The following is an 18,398-nucleotide window of genomic DNA, read 5'->3' as shown; positions in this document are numbered from 1 at the left end:
GAACTTGTGAAACTTCACTTTGGCAGGAGCTTTAATAAATATTACCAAACTCATTTTATTTTTCTTTCTGTTTATGGCTTTTGATAGTTCACTAGGACAAAGCCTTTGTTGTCTTAAATTGGTGGTTGTGTTAGTGTGATTTTTAGACAGATTGTCCATTTTATCAATTGTTAAAATGCACTTTGTGGTTCCATTATTTAAATGGTGAATAATTACAGTACTGCTAGTGCTGTGTACATATCTGCCTGGTTCTATCTACTAATCATATTCACATCTAAACAACTGCAAATTRTTTGTCAGTTATTTGTACAAGCAGAACTGTAGGCGCAAAATAAAAAGAATTTAGAAAATGCTAACTTTCTCTTTTCTTGGATTCCATGATTTTTGTGAACCTCTTAATTTTATGTGAGCATGTACCATATATGGAAGCAAAAGTATTTTCTGAGGTACTGTCCTGATTTCAGTTCTTATGAAGTAGTCTCTTAGTTGGTCTGCTAGATCTATTTCGCAAGAAAGAGAGTTGCCTGACAGTGAAGGCAAAGAGGATCGCAGCCCTTTCAGGATCGCAGCAAGAAAACTGTGTTTTCTTGATTCATTTGCAAAATAGCGTTCTGTATCTCCCAAAGACTAGTATAGCTATAGAAATAAAGAAATTCATTGGAATGTGTGGCTGGTCCAGATAGGCTAGCTTCTTGTTTCAGCACTTGTCAGTGTATCTGGGGATGATGTATAAAGTTGTGCAAAACGATGAAACCTGGAGTGTGTATGTGTCTCTGTGTGTGTTTTCTTGTTTTTAAACTCGAACCTAATCGAAAATAAATGCATGTTCTGTAATATGTGGATATTATTGCTTATAATTTTGTTAGCTCTGGAGTTACATGATTGTCATTTTTCTTTGTTTCACAGGATCCAACAAAACACGAGCATAAGAGAAATATGTATGCTTTATTATTAGCCAGTGCTTGGTTTTTGTTACTACATTTGTATTACACTGAAAAAGATTTTTTCTTCCCTTTTTATCCTGTTTAATTAGCCAACTAATAGCAATTAGTAGTGTGTGTGTGTAGGGGCTTATTATTTTCAAATACCCGAGTTTATTATCTCAATGAATGTCAGTACTNAAAAAAAAAAAAAAAAAAAAAAAGGTAAAGATACTATAGTCAGACTGTGGCTGGTTGTTTTTTTCCTGATAATTGGAGATTTTTCTTGGCTTTAAGTACACAGGTTTCCCACAAAGTTTAAATGGATGTAGAGCATAGGCTTGAAGCAGTTGCAGTGTGGGGCTTGGCAAAGAGCAGTGGGGTTTGCTAATGACTTGTTGGTTATTCCAGCAGACTGGAAGGAGATATAAGCTGTTCCTGAAGCGGCGTCTCAGGGTAAAACAGTGATGAATGCTATTGCAGGTGGCTTGGATGGCTGCAGTAATAACATGCTTCACTGTGTGATGCTGTTTGTTAAGCCAAGTTCAGTTATAAATGTTTTGTGCTTTTTTCAGAGAACTTTTTCACTTGCATCCCTATAACGCTTAAGAGGGAGGAGACTGACATATCCCTGTGCAAATTATTTGGGTTTTGTTTTTAATCTAACAAAATGAAAACCAAATTCACGTGCCACTTTTGCTGATGGGTGTGACTTTTTTTTTAAAAAAAAAAGAAAGAAAAAAACTTCTAGATTAGACTGTTAGACTAGAGTTCTTAGACTAGAGTGTTGCTCTCCATAGAGAGCTCTTTGCTGTGTGAAACTGAAATCTTGTCAGCCATTTGAAGAGATAAATACTGGCACAATAATAAATAATATTCCTTAATATGGTATTAATTTTACTAGGCCAGTGAGGTAATAGACTTTATTGACATAACATTGAGAAAGATGCATGTCATTAACGCAACATTCTGTCATGCTGATGTATGAAACTATGAACTTAATGGATCAGCTGGAATGCTAATTTCCCTTTTGAATTGGTACATCTTATTAGTCTTGTCCTCCCTTTCCTGCCAAGAAAGCAAGTACTCAATTTTGCACCCTATGAAATTTAACCTGTGTATAGTTTGTGTGCTAATTCTGTATGTAATCACCAGGTATCATTGCTGGGACACGTTCCTCTCTGGTGGCTGGTTGAACCTTGTTATAGAGATGAAAATGCATGGATTTTACCTTTTGCTACATGCTTGAAGTTGAATTGTGCTCTATTCTGCTTTTGTATAGAGTGGCATTCCTACTAACTTTGCAGGGAAAAAAACATGCTGTCAAATAACATGTGCCTTGATCATTCCTTATGTATGCTAAAATCTGTGAAAGAATAAATGATATTGTGGCAATACCTGTGAACAGTGATAACATAAACAATTGCTATAAGAAACATAAATACATGTAGCGTATGTGCATATAGACAATTAATTTTGAAATTACTTTTAACTGGATGAAACCATTGTTAAATCTTGCCAAGTGCATTTTCAGCTGTTAAAAAAACTTAAAAATTGAACCAATTGGGGGAAACTCTTGTGTCTTCTGTTGGAGTGGGTTGTTTTGTTTTCTTTTGTTTGTTTTAAGAGTGACAATAATAGTTGACTCTCTTTAATCAGAGCCCTGTGTTTTCCGCAGATTGATAAAAGACATGAAAGCAAAGATTCTATTTTCTTCAGGGATGGTGTCCGTCGAATTGATTTTGTTCTATCCTATGTGGACGATCTTAATAAAGAATGGGAAAAAAAGTTGGTAAGCTGCTTCTTATGGTATCTTTGTAGTTCTTATCTATCATAACCTGAATATCCTTTACCAAGTCTTTTGAATCACTATACTCAGTAGGAATTGAACTTTGCAAACATTTATGGCTTTGTTAAAACCCATTCTATGCACAGAAATTTCTGTGTAAATTACTCTTGTTCGTTTTTGACCTAATTTTACTACACGTTTAAGGTTTCACTTACTGAACTGATCACTCTGCATTATTTAAGCTGGCCACTTCATGCCGAGTATTGCAAATGATTTTACTGTCTTCATTTAATAGTCTTACTAGCTGTATTATTTGCTGAAGGTGCGTTTGTAAACAGTGGTAAATGAAGGAGATTTCTAAATGAGTAAAACATTATTCAAATAAGATGTAAAAATAATTTATATTGTTTTACTCGGAGTATAAAAAAATAAAAGAAAAATTGCATGAATTCAGTATTGCATCTAAGAACCTGTTTCTGCTCTAACTGAAGTCAAAGGAAGGAAAATCAAAATATAGTCCGTTTCTATAAAATAATCTTGGCACCTCTCCTCTACGGCAGTGCTGGGCCTGCTCTCTGCATAAGTTCCTTCCTTCTTTTAGAAGGATATTTAAAGTGTCTGAGAGAAGAGACCTTCTGTGCAGCAGAGAACAAAGTACAGACTTTCTCCACAATGCCAGTTAGGGATCATCCCTGAAATTCCCAGCAAGACCCAGTTACGTTAATGGTAGCAATAGGCCAGTAAATAACATGTGTATTTGTTCCTTGCTCACACTGACATTTGAGGTCTAATTCAGGCAGTTTGTAAATTCAAGTTATTTGTTTCTGCTGTAAAATCCAATATTATGAGCTGCAGTTAAGACAAGTAATAAACTTACATAAAGTGTAAAGTTTTTAAGAAAAAAAAAAAGGCATTTTAGTTCCCTTTTTTTTTTTTTTTCTCCTGTCTCCTTTCTGAGCCRGGAGATGTTATGCTTACAAACTGGTCTCTGCAATAAATTCACAAAAGTTAGTTCTTGAAAATGGCAGAAAAGCCTGCTTTTTCGTGTAATCCCATTATTCTGAAAGATAAGGCATTCTGAAAAAGTATAATTATACTGAGACTTTTACTAAAATCACAATCAAAACTGAAGCTCTGTCAAGCAAAGATTACTTCTTGCCTATGTGTTGTAGTATTAAAATGTTTCATAATTAAAAATTTCCTTTGAACAAAGACTGAAAAATTGGGCTGTTTGATATAATTACTGATTACGTTTCTATGTGAAAGAAATAATGATTTCATTAAACACTTATTTTTTCTATACTTATATACAAATACAATGTAGTGTAGAACATAACCCCTTGCATCTTATTACATGTTATAAATTTATAGGCAAATAGCTTAATGTGTAGCTGTATGCACATGCTTGTGCAGCTATGTATCTTTATAGCTGTGGAACTATAGGTTTATTTAAGGGCCTACTTTTTCAATCCCACCCTGGGCTTTTTTTGGCTTCTTCAAGTTGTAATCCTAGCCAGATACCATCTTTTAGCATAAAGCGAAATGCATCTTAAAGAAGGAGAAAGAGGAGGCCAGTCAGTGCAGAGAGAAGAAAAAGATAACTTCACCAAACATATAAAGAAACTCTTGAAGTATTGCACAATAAACAAACTATTTCCATTAGTCATGCTCAGATAACATGAGGAAAGAAAAGGAGATTATTTAACCAGTACTTAAAGTGGAAAGAAAAAATGAACCATAAGTTCATTCAAGTCAGTCATTCATATAGTATGTAGCAGTTTCCTTACCTATTGCTTCATAGGTCACTGGGAGAGGCAAGGATCTTGGCCTGATGATAGACCATCTACCCGTCTAGGGTGTCAGTGACTAAAGGATTCCTGGTGTGGGAAGGGGATGAGAGGGAGCCCAAGAAATAGTAGCTAATTTTGTGGTTTCTGTTTGAGATAGAAGGTGAACCTAGTTAGCGAGAAACATAAACCTTGTTGTAGATGTTCTACTCTTTTGCAACAGACATAYAAGATTTAATTCTGCCTATGTCTGCTGCTAGCAAATTAGCTATGTCTCTGTGGAAGAAGGCCTTTGATCTGTGGYTCTGTTGGTTACCTCTGCAGCTGCAGAATTGACAGACTTGAAAGCATTAATGGTAGGGCACACTCTTTTTCACACAGAGTTCTTGGGAAATCTGCTGAAAAAATGAAACTTACCCCATATTTGTATCCAGTGTAAGCCTTTTTACAATGAGTGTATCAGTAAATTAATACAGGCCTGCTAGTATAGAAGTACTATGCTGTCTCCTTTTGGTGGGTGGCAAAATTTAAATATTGAGGCGTTGCAGCCTTTGGAATTTGTTGGTGATATCATACTTGCTATTGGACAGTTCTTGTTGGAAAGAAATGCACATTTCTTTCCCTGCAGTACAGTGATCTGGCAAAATGTAAAAGCTAAGAATAGAAACATTCACAGAAAAAGTAACGGTTATGACAAAGGGTTTTATTTCCTTGTCTTGAGGAAGCAGCTTTATTTTGCATTTCTGAGTGGGATAAATAACTTCTTTGTGCATTTCAGCACAGCCCTGATACAGATATTTGGGATATGAGGCAGTTTGTTCATTTACTCCCTTAGCTTCGTGTAGAACAAATGTGGTAAGTTCTGTGATGTTCCCCAGGAACTCTGCAGCTGAAAAAGCTTGAATTTGCTTTTGCATTCTATGAGCTATATGCATAAATTCTAACCACAAAGCTACTGTAAAAAAGAATATATATTTTTTGTGAGACAATTTACTTTCCATAGCGCCTCTAACAGATTGACTGAAATATCTTTTTTTTCCCCCATCTTTTTCCCCCACCCCATCTATGATACAAGAATATGGAAAAATAAATATACTTAAAAAAAAAATCTTATTTATGGAGGCCCAGAACATGATCTTTACTACCCCAAAGTGTTTTTTTTCTCAGGGAACTCCAGAGTAAGGAGTAGGACTCTGAAATCTCTGTGTGGAGTGACTTGTCTGTTTTATTGGAAGCAAACTCTGCCTGTCTCCAGTGGGGCATGGAGATACAGAAAGTGGGAATTTTATCCAGGCCTTTCCCACTTTTCATCCTCTCAGACAGAACCTTCTGCATTCTCCCAGACACCAGATAGCCCAAAGCTATGGAGCTAGGAACAGCAAAAAAATCAGATGTTTAGTGCTCCTGATGCACACTGTTTGGCTGCCAGCTGGGAGAAGCAGTGCACCCAGCACTGCAAGGGTGACTGAAAATGAGTCTTGGTCCAAATTTGGCACCTCTCCACACTGCTTCAGAACAACCTGGCTGGTACTTGCAAAAGACAGCTATTTGATGTATCTTGCACTATGCAGGACATGCTCACAAGGTCTGTGGGCAGCCCCTGAGGGGCTATGGTGAGCACAAGTACTTTATCTGTCTGATAAACCTTGAGGCCTTGTGACTGAAGGAGATGAGATGGCAAGTGGTCTCTCCTCAGTGTCTCTGGTGTCACCTGGAGATGTGTAGGCAGCCAGAACTCAGATTGAGTGCATCTGTGTAAGTCCTGTGACATGAATTGTGTTTTCTCAGAGTACAAATAAGAGCAGAATTCATGTATGCCTTAAGGTCCTGTAATATTCCTGGAATTTGTATTTATGTCTCAGTGTTCTACTTAAGACTCAGAATATGTCAGAGCACTGTGGTATGTAAGACTTAGAGCTTCTTGCATAAAGGCAAGGGAAAAAGCGAGGGGGAAGAGGTTTTTCATTAAAGAATAATATGTTGTGAACTTCGAGAATGACTTTATTCTTTTGTTTACTGACTGCTGTTACTAGCAATAACATTGTTATCAAGAAACAGATTTATAACAGTTAACTATCTTCCTTAGGTAATTTATCATGCAGTGTTGCCTCTGCTTCGGGCACATTAGTGCCATTGGACTTTGGATTTGTATTAATCTTATCAGGATGGTTCATTATGCTGAAGCGTACAGTAGATGGTAAAGTTATTGGGCACCAGTATGTGGGATATCCACAGTGGTGTGGTTGGAGAGGTGAATGCGCTATTGCACTACGTCCTATATATGCCACTGGGGTTTCAGAAAATGTGGTTTCTCTTCAGAGAGGTTTGAGATTTTTTTTTTTTAACTATACTTAAAATGCAAGGAAGGAGATCAGAGAGAGACCCATATTAGGCTAACGTAACTGTTTGTTACTTTTTCTCTACTTTCTGTGACAGTGGAATTACAGTGTTTATTTTGGAATCCAGAATACATGCCCCAAGCGTAGCTTTTCAGGTTTATGAGACTGTGAACTTGTACCTATTAAACAAACAACATCAACAAGACAGCACTGGCCCAAGACTACGTTTTGTCCATTTTAAGCTTTAGGCGGAGGCATTATGAAGAAATTAAGTACTTGTCAAGAAAAGAGGAACTTTTTTTAGTAGGTTGATTTTCTTTTAAAGATAGTTACTTCCAATGGCTGGAAAGTACATGAATGTATAATACATTCATGTGCCTCTCAAAGGAGATACTTTGGTGAGAAGAGCAAACTGATAAAAAGCAGCAGGTAATTTCTATTTTAGTTCTGCAATTTATCGTGATAAGTACGTAGTAAGAAAAGATTAGTAAGATGATTCTGTCTATTTCTGAGCTGGGCAGAAAGAGGAGGAACTGGGATGTAGGAGTTTCTAAGGGCCTAGAGCCCTCTGTGCTGACTCATTTGGATCTCCCTCAGGATTGCTAGGGAAAGAATGCAAGGCAGTCTGCTTTGTTTGGAGAAAATGTAATCCAGAATAGTATGTAGCTTTGGATACTAGACTTGAGTGTCAGCTTTTATATACCACCTTTGAATGTAATCATAAATTCCCTTTAAGTTGGATTGTTTTCTGTCAGATCAGTGGGTCAGCAAACAACAGTTCTCCTGTGTGTTTATACAGGTGTGTATATTCATGTTTGTGGGGCAGATAAATTTAAAAGTAATGCATGGAATTACATTTGCTCCAGCATGCGTGAGAACGCAGGGGTTATCATGTTTACTAAATTTCTAGGCCAGTATCTAGTCTAATATCCATTGATAGTCAGCAAAACCAGGTGTTACAGATGATAATGCAAGGCTACTATCAGTAAATATATCAACACATTTAACATAGATTTGAGTATCTTTAAACCTGTTCTTCATTCTGTATTAATTTCAGTAGTTTATGCAAACTCAAGTTCAAATAGGGCAGCTTGCTTCTCACGGAAAAATGAGAAAAGGAAATGGACTGAGAACTTTTTTCAAAGCACATTTGAAGAATGTCACATAGGGCTAGCAGTTCAGTCTAGAGAGCACATCTTGTACGGCGTTGCTGGAAATCAGTTGGTAGTTTTGCTTTCAAATGAGACTAGGGCTCAATATTTCACATAAATTCTGTTTTTTTTCCTCCTGGCAATTCTTCAGCAAATTTTATATAATTAAAAGAAGATTAATTGAGTCTCCTAATAGGAGTAAGCATTGGTGTCATCTCTACAGAGAAGGAGAGGAAGAAAGATAATATTCTTGTCTAAAGCTGCTACCTGAGAATTACTTGACAAAATAAAGAGTTCAGAGAAGTAAACCTCAGGGTCTCCAATTTATTCTTAACTTGTTGCATCCGTAGCATTGACACAGGAACAAGACACGTCACATAGCTGCCACACACTGGATTAGTGACCTCTGTATGAAGTCCACGTTGACTTTATTTAAGCTAAATATATGTAGGCTTACATGTCATGATTTTTTTTAGACTTTTACCTAGTTGTGCAATTCAGATGTTTATGAAGTATATTGTTTGTATTGTCTTAAGTYGATATTTGAACATTTGCATCAGGAATGACTATTAAACTGGTAATTAGCTATCCCTACCAACAATAAATGGCCATTCTTAACCTTCCAGAATTTTTTTGTTTATCTAGTTTTTCCATTTTCTCTTAAAACAAACAAACAAAAAAGTTGAACTGTAAACAGTCCCCCCACCCCAAAATGCTGAAGACTTTATTTTGCTGTCTGGTTTACAAATTTGCCTAGTTTACAAGACTCTTCCTAAACTAACAGATAGCTCTCCCATTTTGAGCTGCAGTCCTTCATGTTGCTAGTGAACAAAATTAGTGTTTTGTTGACACACGGCTAGCTCATTACTCGGAAGTGAATTGATATGCATTGGTCAATTTTTCTGTTCTGCTTTCTTTTTACAAATTTCACATAGTCTAAAGGGCTCTCCTTCATTGCAGCGTGAAGGAGTAGAACTACCTCAGTTCATCAGCTATTGAAGTCTGTTTGTGTATTTTCAGGAAAGAAGAAAAGAATTTGAGAACAATCTCCAAAAGGCTGGTTTGGAACTAGAAACAGAAGACAAGAAGGTAAAACCAAAACAAAAAACAAAAAAAGAAGGAAAATTAGAGCCGAAGAAATAGATCTGCAAATTATTAATAAATCTTTTGTTTTCCCCATGAGAAAAATTATTTTATAAATGATTATAATAACAAAATCTATAAATGTCAGTATTTTGACTGACTTCCGTGAAACAAGCTAAATGTATCTATCTTTCAGTTATCTTTCCAGATATGTTCATAGGAGTTGTAAGAAGAAAGCTGTTTTGCTTCAGGAATAAGTGATTGCATTTGATTCTCTACCAAAAAAGAAGTGAAAAATAGCTGTGAATTAATTCAGTAATTCAGACCCAAGCAAATCGGAAGTATACTCACAGCTAGATTTAATCTCTTTAAGGCTCTTTAAAACTGAGTGAAGCAACTAGTGTCATATTTTGAAGTCCTGACCACTGGATATTGTAAATAGGATGAGGAAGGACCCTGATGTGACAACTTTAGGACATTTCATTAGTGATACTGTTTTGCTTAATATGTATGGACGGCACACAATCCTGACAGTCACAGTCGTCATCACATTTTTTTTTTCCTTCCTTCTCTGCCAGAGATTGGGCAGGACAAAACTTCTGATGAGATTTAGACTTTTAACATTTACAGATAGGGATTCAGTGAGATGCATGTTAAAAATACTTGATTGCTGTAGTCTCTTGTGTGCATTATATACAATGTATGCAGAACAACACTCTGTGACATATGCTGTAGGATGGAAGGCTGTGATAAGATTATTCCTCATCATAGCTGCAAGGCTCTAACAGACTTTATAGGTCTTGTTGGTAGTAAGTTTTTTGCAAGGAGACTTGTAGGGTCTACCCTGTTACAGGAAAACTGCTCGCTTTGGGAAATGGAAAAATTTTACAGTGCAGCACAGTGGTGAGCAGGACATATGGGTCACCAAGGGGTGAGTGTCCTGACAGCAAACTATTCTATTGCCAATGCAGAATGCAATGTGGCATTCAGGCTTCAGTGTGTGAGATTACTGTAGTTCTAAAATCCTTTGTGAGCTTTGTAATGCAATCATCTGTGTTGAGAATCGACCGATAGATAAGCTTTTCAGTAAATGTATTCCCCCCACACTTTTATTTTATTTTTAAGACTTGGAAAATGTGCAAAATGAAATAGATTTTGTGTAACAACTATTCTCATAAATTTTTRCAGTAAAATGCAATTTAGTCTAATGTCAGATGTAACTCTTTTGGGGCAGGAATCTGAAGATGGCAAAATTTATTTTGTGAAGATACATGCCCCATGGGAGGTTTTGATCACGTATGCAGAAGTGCTGAACATTAAAGTTCCCATCAAGGAAAATGATATTCCTTCAATGGTGGAGAACCCCTTGGATTGTATGCTTACACCATTCAGGCTTCCCGAGAAGGTGATGCATCCTGAACCAGATTATTTCACTGCACCATTCAGCAAGGAGAAGCAGGAGTTGTACCTCATTAACAATGAGAGCACTTTCTTCTCGCCGTCTATGAGAAACAGAATAGTACGTATATGAATTTGTCTGTTTACGTTTACATGTAGATTTAGACTGAGTCATGGGAATATATATGCAGGAAAGGAACATATATAACAAAATCTTTGAGTAGATGTGCAGACACGTAGATGCAGATACCTGTGCTTCTTTCTTGGAGTCACAGACTAATATTTGTTGGAATAGATTGGGACCTTTACAGGAAGGCTAGTTTGCCTTCAGCAGACTTGTACAGGGCACTCCTGGTAAGCAAAACTAGATAAATTCACAGATCACATACTCTTTCCATCAGCCAGTATAGGACTCTGTTAAATGGCTTTAAAACAAGAGAGATTTGAAATGTGTGTATTTGAATCTAGGTTTATTATATTTTAACACGTTGCCCATATGGAACAGAAGAAGGGAAGAAAAAGTTTGGTATTAAAAGACTGCTAAATAATGGCACCTATTCAGCTGCATATCCTCTTCATGATGTAAGTACTTTAGTTTTCCCCTTCTTTGAGYGTTTCCCAATGTTTTTATCTTTACCTGTAGTGAGACTCCTGTTTCCAGCAGAAATGAAAATGTACTCAAACTCTTTAACTTGTCCTAGAAATTAATTCTGTTTTATAATACACAAGAAATATCTGCCAGGCCTGCAATTTGGCTTTTATGTGCCAAAATGTTTCTTATGGATGATTCATATTTACTTGCAAATAATTTTTAAAAAATTAAATATTTAACTTTAAAATATTTTTAAATGTGGATACTTAGTCTTTAATTTTGGATTTCTTCATGCTTTCCTCATAGGTAAGAGGCATTCAAAACAAAGCCAAACAACATAACAAACTGAATTTTTAGCATAGCCAAATATTTTAAAGAGGCAGAGTTTTACAATGCAGAACAAAGTTACAAGATTTATCAGAAACAGTGCTTATTTTAACACATTTAATTTCTAGGAAACTGATGAAGTTGCAAAATTTTTCTTACTTTGGAGTGGTAGATAACTGATCGTGATGAACACTGTGGAAGTTAGTCAGAATTTCATTTTTGCACACACTTGTGTTACAGCTTTAGAAACCACAGCACTGAGCACTATATATTGCAGTATTTGGAGATATGAAAACTTGAATTTATATCCCCTAGTTTACATCTCAGTAAAAGGCTCTTGACTGTGAAATTTGCAATGACAGCCTGATTCTGAACTATAGATAACAGAATTTACTTTATTTCTAATGAAGGAGGAGTAAAATATGAGTTTCCTGTTTAAGGAAAGTTTGAGCTTCTGCAAGTATATAGAGTGTAAAGCAACAAACAATTTATTTCAGTAATCCACTGGAGCAAATGAGTATCACAAAGTACATGTTGCACCAGTGCAACATTCATGTAGCATAACATGATGTGGTTACAGTACAGGTTGGATAAATGTCTAAGATTAATATCCTCTGAAAATGTGTATTATCTTTAAAAACTACATATAGAGAAATGGTTCTACTTAAGTGCTGAAGTGCAGTAATAACTTTAAATTCAAAGTTACTTTAATTGGCTAAAGCTTAAGAGGGGCACCTCTTCATTAGCGTTCACTTCTTTTGGTGTAGTATTTGGGTCTGTCACTGAGAAGTTTTGCCTTTCCTCTGATTTGCTCGCAGTGCCAGTACTGGAAAAAGGCAAATGATCCAAACTGTGACAGTGAGAGGTACACGCTGTATATGGAGTGGGCTCGTTTCTTACGATTCTACAAAGAACAGCCTTTGGACCTCATCAGGTAAAATACCATCTCAGAAGCARTTGTTGCATCTGAGTTTTTACGCCTTTTAAGATTTGATGAGAAAGAAATACTTAATTGGGCACTAGGTCTGTGGAGTACATAGCAAATCTTTTTATAAGCAAGTGGAAAAATGTTTTTCCTCAAATCAAGCCCTGTTCAATCTAACCAGTGCTCTTAGGGTCAGATATTTTACGGATAATTCAACTATAGATGAACACATATGAAGAATACCTAGTATATTACAGTCAAGATGCTGTGGCAGATTATTTTTAAAGATGGAGCTGAAACTCTCAGATTTCAACACAGACTTAAACATTTTGATAACAGTCAGTTTGTGAAGCTTGACTCTTTATTCGGTATTGAACTCAATTTTAAATTAAACTTACTTAAAGCTCTTTGATTCAGCTCATATTCTTACTTAACAAATATGTTACTTTTTTCATGGGTTACCTTTGCTCCCTTTTTAAAACAACCAATTGTGTTTCTGTGATAAATAGCCCATTCATTCCAACTATGTGATCAGAACTATTGTACCCAGTTTATATAACTACTTTGAAAATCAAATTTGTAAATCTCTATGTATATTATCCTATAGGCAGGAGAAAGAGTGATTGAAAGCTGGAGCTGCAGCCAGAAAGAAAGAGTCAAAAGAGCCAATGTATTTTGTTCATTCAGCTCATGTAACTCTTGCCTGTGGCTGGATTCAAATTTTGTTTTTACCAGTGTACATTAGTGGATTTGCTGTTCTGTTATGTGAGAATTTTGTGCAGTATTTCAATTTTGCTGTGGCCGTTTTTCTCTATTATAACTTTAAACATTGCTTTATATTCCTATTAAATTGCATTTTTTGTATTCAGGAAGTACTATGGCGAGAAGATTGGAATCTATTTTGCCTGGTTAGGATTTTACACTGAGATGCTGTTCCTTGCAGCAGTTGTTGGCTTAATCTGTTTTCTTTATGGCTTGTTTACRATGGATGAAAATATGAGCAGGTGAGTGTAAAATTGACAATCTCCTGCACTTGTGATGATAAAAACTAAGACTTACCTAGCAAATCAAGCAATGCAAAACTTCTATTTTTGTGGAAAAATGGATAACTTAACATGTTTTTAATCTTGGGGCAGACCAATTTGTTCTCCAGCTGTATTTATTGACTAAAATGGTGATGGACAGCTAATGTAGAACTGATGACTATAAATTAGTAAGACTCAACCTGTAGGCGAGAGGTGGTATTTTACTGCTATTTGGCAATAGTTTTTTATATTGGAGTACCTGCAGTATATAAGATCTTAAGAATACAACTGACATCTCTCAAAATAGTTTGTTTCAACTATTGTTTCCTTAATCTTTTAAATTTTAATTTGTTTCACAGACTAGCCTGTTGACCTTTTGCGGAGTTAATGGGGATGAGAGTTATCTTTTTTATTAACTATCAAAAACATGAGGACAATGTAGATCAGCAGTATTTTCTCTTAAACATGAGTCCCTTATGTCATGCCAGAGTTTGCTAAAGTTTCTTTTGTGAATAATTTTGTATTTGTTTCTTCAAAGAATTGCAGGATTTACAATAATCAGGGATTCGTTGGGGAGGAGGGTTGGCACTATTTCACTGCTCTCGATTCTTAATGAAAAGGCTTGCAGGAACTTTCTTCATTTTTAATTGTAAAAGATAATACAACAAATTAAAATTCAGAAACTAGCATTTGACTTAGCATTTATATTCTGTATAGATATACATCTGGCCCATTCTGTTGAATTATGTTATTTTGAGACTTGCATTATAGTTACCATATTCTGAATTCACCTGGATATACTGCTGTGCGTGTTCAGATTTCTCTGGATATAAAGGAAACATATATAGAATTGTAAACTTTACCAACTGTAGGAATTAAATTCTGTATGTTTTAAAATAGGAATTCTTCAACAAGTAGATGAAAAAGCGTGTCAGATCGAAGTAGCATATTTTGCTGTAGATAGCAATGTTGAATTAATACTTTTGGCTTTAGAAAAGATGTGATGACCACTTTACTAGTCTAACAAAAAATAACACAATTTATGTCTCACCTGAAAGCTGTGTATGTGCAGTTCAGCTTCTTATGGACCTCCGATCCATTACTAAAAAAAAACCACAACGCATATGTGAAGTGAGTTGCTAGTTTTCCTCCTTGTAGCTGCTGCTTTTTCTTGTCCTGATCTGACTCACTACAGGTCAGTGGATGTGACAACTATGTGAACTGCAAATGTTGAGCTTTGAACAAATGAAACTGACATTTTTTCCTAATATAAATATGAAACAGATACTGTAAACCATTTTCTTCTTTAGCAAAGAAATCTGTGACCCTGCAATTGGAGGAGAGATCATCATGTGCCCTCTTTGTGATCAAGAGTGTGACTACTGGAAACTAAATACCACCTGTGCATCTTCAGAGGTTTGTATCTGATTTTCCAGCCGTTGTCATTTTGCTTATGCTGAAAACTGTATTGTTACTGAACTCTTCCTGTGTGTTCTGTTTCAGTATTCCCATTTGTTTGATAATGTGGCAACTCTTTTTTTTGCCATTTTCATGGGCATATGGGGTGAGTACATTTAATAATAATAAGTTTTTTGAAGTAATAAGGAGATCTTGGACAGACAGCTGAGGGACACTGGGGTGGGAAGAAGGGGAAGAAAATGGCTTTATGTTTTAATGATTTGTCTCAGATAGATACTTCTTGTATCTGATGAAAGAACAAAAATAATTTAAGGTTATCGAGTGATTAGATATTTAAAAAAACACCACCGAAACAAAAAACACAGTATGTAGGCTATCTAGGATGTCATTGAGCATTGTGTACTCCAACTACTACCATTTGTTTCTCTCCTTAGTAGCCTAACTAGAATGGTCCAACCACAGGTAGTCCTTATATGAGTTCTTCCTACTGAGTTTTGCAAGTTATCAGTGCCCACATGAGGGAATAGAGGGCTTTTGTGTCCTTTCACTGGAGCACTACCACATTACCAGTAGCACTTCTAGGACAAGAATCAACTTCAATTACATGTATGCTTTGATGATGAAGAAATGGGTAGATGTCCTGAGACTTGCCATCAGGGTGGGTTCACATCAACAGATACTTGTTCAAACTTGTCTTGAATACATGTTCTTTTCTTGAATTCTATATGTCTTTATGGATTCAGGATAACATCGTTAGTATTTCTTACTTCCTCAAATACCTTGCCTACTGTTTAGGGGAAACACTGTATCAAATAACRCAATTGAACAACAATCTGTATCCAAATTGAAGAGATAACACACACAGATTTGTTTTTCTATTTGTTATCAGAGTCACTAGTTTTTTCACAGCATACTCTCAAAAAATCTTTAAGATGTTGTGTGCCTGTTTTCTAAACCTTTTGTGGTTTTAAGCACTCACCTTTTAGTGACATAGATTCGTCACTCAGGAAGTGCCAGCAAAAGATTGTAGAACTGCACAAGATAAAATTTCCAGTGTTTGTATAAACCATAGCCTTTTGAGTTCAAATAAGAACGATCAGATTACCAAAGGCTTGCATTTTAAAATAGTTGATAAAAGACCTTTTTTAACATTGTATGGTATTACCACTTTCATAGTTGTTTGTTTTATATATTAAAAAAATCTCCCTTGTATTTAAAAACAGTTCTTAAGCCAGCCTCAGTCTCAGTCACTTGAAAAGTATCAGATATTCACTGTCTTTAAAATGACCACAATATCAAATAATTATCAAAAAAGTAACAGAAGTATTTGAACTTAGTACTTTGAAACGGTTCTGCTTATCTGTAATACAGTTCATGTGTTACACATCTATACGCAAGGAATTAACTGAATTATCTCTTTTCTTTTGGTAATCTGTATTGATATTTATGCTTGAAAAATAGTTAAAGTGTAACTGAACATGGTTGTCATAACTATGGAAATAATCCATATCCTGTCCTGACATCTTCCTTTTCATGCACTTCTGGACTTCAGATCATAAATACATTTAATCCATGTTATTTTTGTTATCTGTGAAATTTAATAGGTAGTCAATAAAAGTAGGTCACACTGAGAGCAAATAATGGACTGCAGAACAGGAGCCGGTACAGAGACAAGTTATTTAATGTAGGTAATAAGCTTGTTCGCATCTCCTAAAAGTTTGTTTTCCCCTTTTTAACTGTTTCTTAACATTTTCAAATTGCAGTTACTCTTTTCTTGGAGTTTTGGAAGCGACGACAAGCTAGATTGAAATATGAGTGGGACTTAGTTGATTTTGAGGAAGAACAGCAGCAACTCCAGCTGAGGCCTGAGTATGAAGCCAAATGTACCCAAAAGAAGAAGAACCCCGTAACTCAGGTAATTAAAACATTCTGAATTGACATGCATGCAAATTCAATTTTGTGCTGAAAGACTTTAGGGGAAGGGTTTGATAAAGTATGAGCATCTGATTGCTAGGTAGAGATTTGTGTGACRTGGATAAGCAGTGCAGCACGTATAGCTGAGGACCTGCCCTGCTCTGATACTGTATCTCCACACAACTGTGTTTATGATCGCAAAGATCTTGGCTTAAATATGTAGAACATGGTGCCAACCACACCCTGTTGCAGGCTCACTGAACACAATAGAATGCATTGGGTAACAAAGCAGAATTTGTAACACTTGCTGTTTTCTCACTGAAGGCATCCAGTTGGTGAGAGCTGAGGTTTGCACTCTGTGATTGACTAGTATCAGATATAAACTCTTCAACTGCTGAAAGCAGTGTTGGTTTGTTAGCATTGACTGGTACTGCAGCTAATAGCCCTGCCTTTCAGGGGTCTATTTATCCTGGCACAGTGCCACAGTGGTGTGGCTGTACTGCTTTCCAGTCTGAAGTTAATTGTAACTGGCAATCAGCACTTCAGTCTGTTGCATGACAGGCATGCCCTATCTCTTAAACCATGGTTCTCCATGCAGGTGTCTCTTAGGTAGGCTTCTTGACCCAGAATAAATGAGTGTGTGTTCTTTTCCTCTGGGGTTTGCTCATAATTKTAATTAAATGATTTTAATTTCTACAGGAAATTGTTACATTAAATGAGGAATACTAAGGCACATTTTATACTTTTCACTTTGTTAACACCATCTTTACAGTGTCATTCACATTTCAGCATAGCAGTCTCTGAAATTTTTGTGCTCTCAGTAGAGCAATCTTACTCGTCCCTACACAACATGGAAAGCAACAGTTGTCTTTATCTAGATGCTTAGGTGTGACATAAGCTGTGGTTTCACTTATGATATCAAAACGTATTTTGGGGAGCACTTGTAAGAGGAAGGTTCAAGAAGTCTTCTCTCTGAAATCTAACTGATATACAATTAACTTACTTAAGAGTTAAATAGTGCAGTTAATCATCTTCATTAAATCTTAATTTAGGTAGGAGTTACTTGACAAATTTAGGAACCAGATGGTTACATTCTAGTACATCTACTTCCTCAGTCAGAAGTATTTAAAACATCCTCCTTCCTCCTAGAACTGCATTGTATACAAATAATCTGTTTGTACCAGTCATGAGTATAGTAAGGTAACACATTTCTTCAGAAAACAAATAAAAACTTGGACAGAGCATGGGAAACACCATTATTATACACACAGTAGCCTTTCAGGACTGTCTCCGTGATTAGGGGGAGGGTGGGTGGGTGTGTGTGTGTGTGTGTGTGTGTATATATATATATATATATATATATACACACACACACACACACACACACACACACTAATCTCATTTCTCATGAGTGTTTCTCTTGTTCCCTTTCAGCACATGCAGCATTAATGTTGTTCTTATAACTAATTTGCATGCTCCAGTCACATGGAGATCTTTGAAGATCATGCCGTATGATTTTGAGTGTAGCTCTGCAGAGATACTACTTTCTGCAGGCTCAGGAAAACAGTTTAAGGCAAATCATAATTTTGGACTAGCTAGTTCAAGTAATTGAAATCAGATACCTGCCTGTTGTGTGATATTTGCTAGTGTGGGTCTTGTTTGACTAGGCTCAAAACCTCCATTTTCTTACATAGCTGCACAGTAACCAAAATCAACTGTACCATTGTGG

At 36.0% G+C, this 18,398-nt stretch overlaps 1 protein-coding gene across 1 annotated transcript in view; it reads left to right on the top strand.

Annotated features, from left to right (window-relative positions):
• Positions 1–18,398, top strand: part of ANO5 (anoctamin 5) — a 63,759-nt gene that overhangs the window by 29,351 nt on the left and 16,010 nt on the right. Inside the window, exons 5-14 of the mRNA XM_085300986.1 lie at positions 1,332–1,376; positions 2,599–2,712; positions 9,007–9,075; positions 10,304–10,588; positions 10,936–11,049; positions 12,205–12,320; positions 13,181–13,315; positions 14,647–14,752; positions 14,840–14,900; positions 16,519–16,670. Coding sequence (XP_085157112.1) covers positions 1,332–1,376; positions 2,599–2,712; positions 9,007–9,075; positions 10,304–10,588; positions 10,936–11,049; positions 12,205–12,320; positions 13,181–13,315; positions 14,647–14,752; positions 14,840–14,900; positions 16,519–16,670 — 1,197 coding nt within the window. The remainder of the gene's footprint in view (positions 1–1,331; positions 1,377–2,598; positions 2,713–9,006; positions 9,076–10,303; positions 10,589–10,935; positions 11,050–12,204; positions 12,321–13,180; positions 13,316–14,646; positions 14,753–14,839; positions 14,901–16,518; positions 16,671–18,398) is intronic.

Source organism: Rhea americana, unplaced genomic scaffold (assembly GCF_003343005.1).
Source record: "Rhea americana isolate MKP2758 unplaced genomic scaffold, rheAme1 scaffold_17, whole genome shotgun sequence".
In the NCBI taxonomy this organism is placed as follows: Eukaryota; Metazoa; Chordata; class Aves; order Rheiformes; family Rheidae; genus Rhea; species Rhea americana.
The sequence above is the reverse complement of the archived record's forward strand: the minus strand, read 5'-3'. Positions and strand labels throughout refer to the sequence as shown.